The sequence below is a fragment of the Temnothorax curvispinosus genome, unplaced genomic scaffold (assembly GCF_003070985.1).
Source record: "Temnothorax curvispinosus isolate PA1 unplaced genomic scaffold, ASM307098v1 QBEX01004938.1, whole genome shotgun sequence".
Lineage (NCBI taxonomy): Eukaryota > Metazoa > Arthropoda > Insecta > Hymenoptera > Formicidae > Temnothorax > Temnothorax curvispinosus.
Window position 1 is genome coordinate 1 of NW_020214718.1, and position 1,886 is coordinate 1,886.

General features: G+C 38.4%; 1 protein-coding gene across 1 annotated transcript; it reads left to right on the forward strand.

Moving 5' to 3' along the window:
- Positions 1 to 426: 426 nt before the first annotated feature.
- On the forward strand, positions 427 to 1,683 carry LOC112454283 (the record flags this gene model as incomplete). Its single annotated transcript, XM_025015576.1, has 2 exons — positions 427 to 549; positions 888 to 1,683. A coding segment is annotated over exon 2 (783 nt), but the record flags the coding sequence as incomplete, so codon positions are not given.
- Between the last annotated feature and the right edge of the window lie 203 nt (positions 1,684 to 1,886).

The following is a 1,886-nucleotide window of genomic DNA, read 5'->3' on the forward strand; positions in this document are numbered from 1 at the left end:
GTGCGTGTGCGTACGTGCGTGTGTGTGCGTGTGTGTGTGTTATGTGTGTGCATCCACACACAAACGGTGTATATCTGCCGACTGTTGGCCAAGACACACGCACAGTCTACATATCAATCTAACCTCTATACACAGAGAGGTTAGATTGACATGTAGACGGTGCGTGTGTCTTGCGTTTTCCGAACTGCGACCAGGTAGACCAGGCTTAAGGTGTGTGCATGCGTGCGTGCGTGCGTGCGTGTGTACTTGCGTGTGCGTGTGCATGTGCGCGCGTGTGCGTATTGATCAGATTCGGTATTTGAACAATGAATATTTATTAAAATTATTAAGAAGAAGGCGGTACACGTTGAAGTATTCGTCTCTTGTGCGGACCGCGAAGGATCGCAAAGTTTTTTCTACATAATTATAGTTTCTTTTACAGAAGAAAGAAGTCTCGGAGCCGATCAAAAATACCTACCTTGCGTACTGGAAATTGAACGGGAAGGAAGACACGAGGAAGTGGATTCTTCGTACATATTTTGTTTCTGATCATTGCGACACACATATTGAGTGAGTTCTTATAATTTATTCTAAGAATTATTAATAGATATCAAAGGTGTGATTGAGAGAGCGAGCGAGCGAGCGAGAGAGAGAGAGAGAGAGAGAGAGAGAGAGAGAGAGAGAGTGTGTGTGTGTGAGTGTGTGTGTGAACTTGCGTGTGCGTGTGCAGTGCTTGCGTGTGCGTATTGATCAGATTCGGTATTCATTGCATAATAATTGAATTTGTACATTTGTGCACTAACAATGAATATTTATTAAAATTATTAAAATTATAAGAGCAAATTTATGTTACGTAGTGTCGTTTTTTAATAAATTTGTATTTCTGTATTCTACTGCAATTTTTTCAGAAAAATTTTTAAAATGAGTACTGCATATTATCGAGTAAAAAAATGCCGTGACTTGAAACGATCAGCTAAAGAAATTATATTATCAAGTAATGCATCAGATGCTAAGCAATGTCGATTCGACGATTCAAATTCTTATGTTAGCGATGACGAAGACTCATCTTTTGACCTGACTAATAGAGCGCCAGATTTTAGCTCGTCAAATTCCCAATCTTCTCCATCTTCTTTATCTTCTCAGCAGTCATGGACTTCAGAAGAAAGCTCTCAAGAAAATGGTAATGATGACTCAACTGTGACAGTAGTTTCTTTTCCAGAAAAATTACAAAACTGGTGTGTAAGATTTAGAAACAGTCTAACAGTTGAGGCAATAGAAGTGCTGCTAGTGCATTTACGAGATGAAAATCTACCGAATTTGCCCAAATCAGCAGCTACCTTATTGCAAACAAAATCTAATCCAAATGTGAAAAGTATGAAATGTTTTAAGAACACAAATGGTTTTTATGTATATTTTGGCATACAAGAAGGATTAAAAGCGATAATCACTGATGAATACACGGAGAGCACTATTAGCTTATTATTTAATATTGATGGCCTCCCATTATATCACGGTTCAAGCGAACAATTTTGGATTAACTCGGGGCTTGTTCTACACAATCAATACGAGTGTCAACCATTTATTGTTGCTGCATGTAGCGGAAATTTGAAGCCACAAAGTGTAGATGAATTTTTACAGAATTTTGTCACTGAAGCAAGCTATTTAGTTCAAAATGTTGCAACTATTGGCCAAAGAGAATTCAAGGTAGAAATTATTGGATTTTTTTGCGATACACCCGCAAGATCGTTTATTAAAAAGTGTAAAGGCCATGGTGGCTTTTATGCTTGTGAGCGATGTGAAACAAGAGGCATAACCAAACATAAGAGAAGAGTTTATCCTAGCATGAATTCTAAACAGCGGACTGACGATTCCTTCAGAAGAGAGCGACAAAAGGAGCATCATTTAGA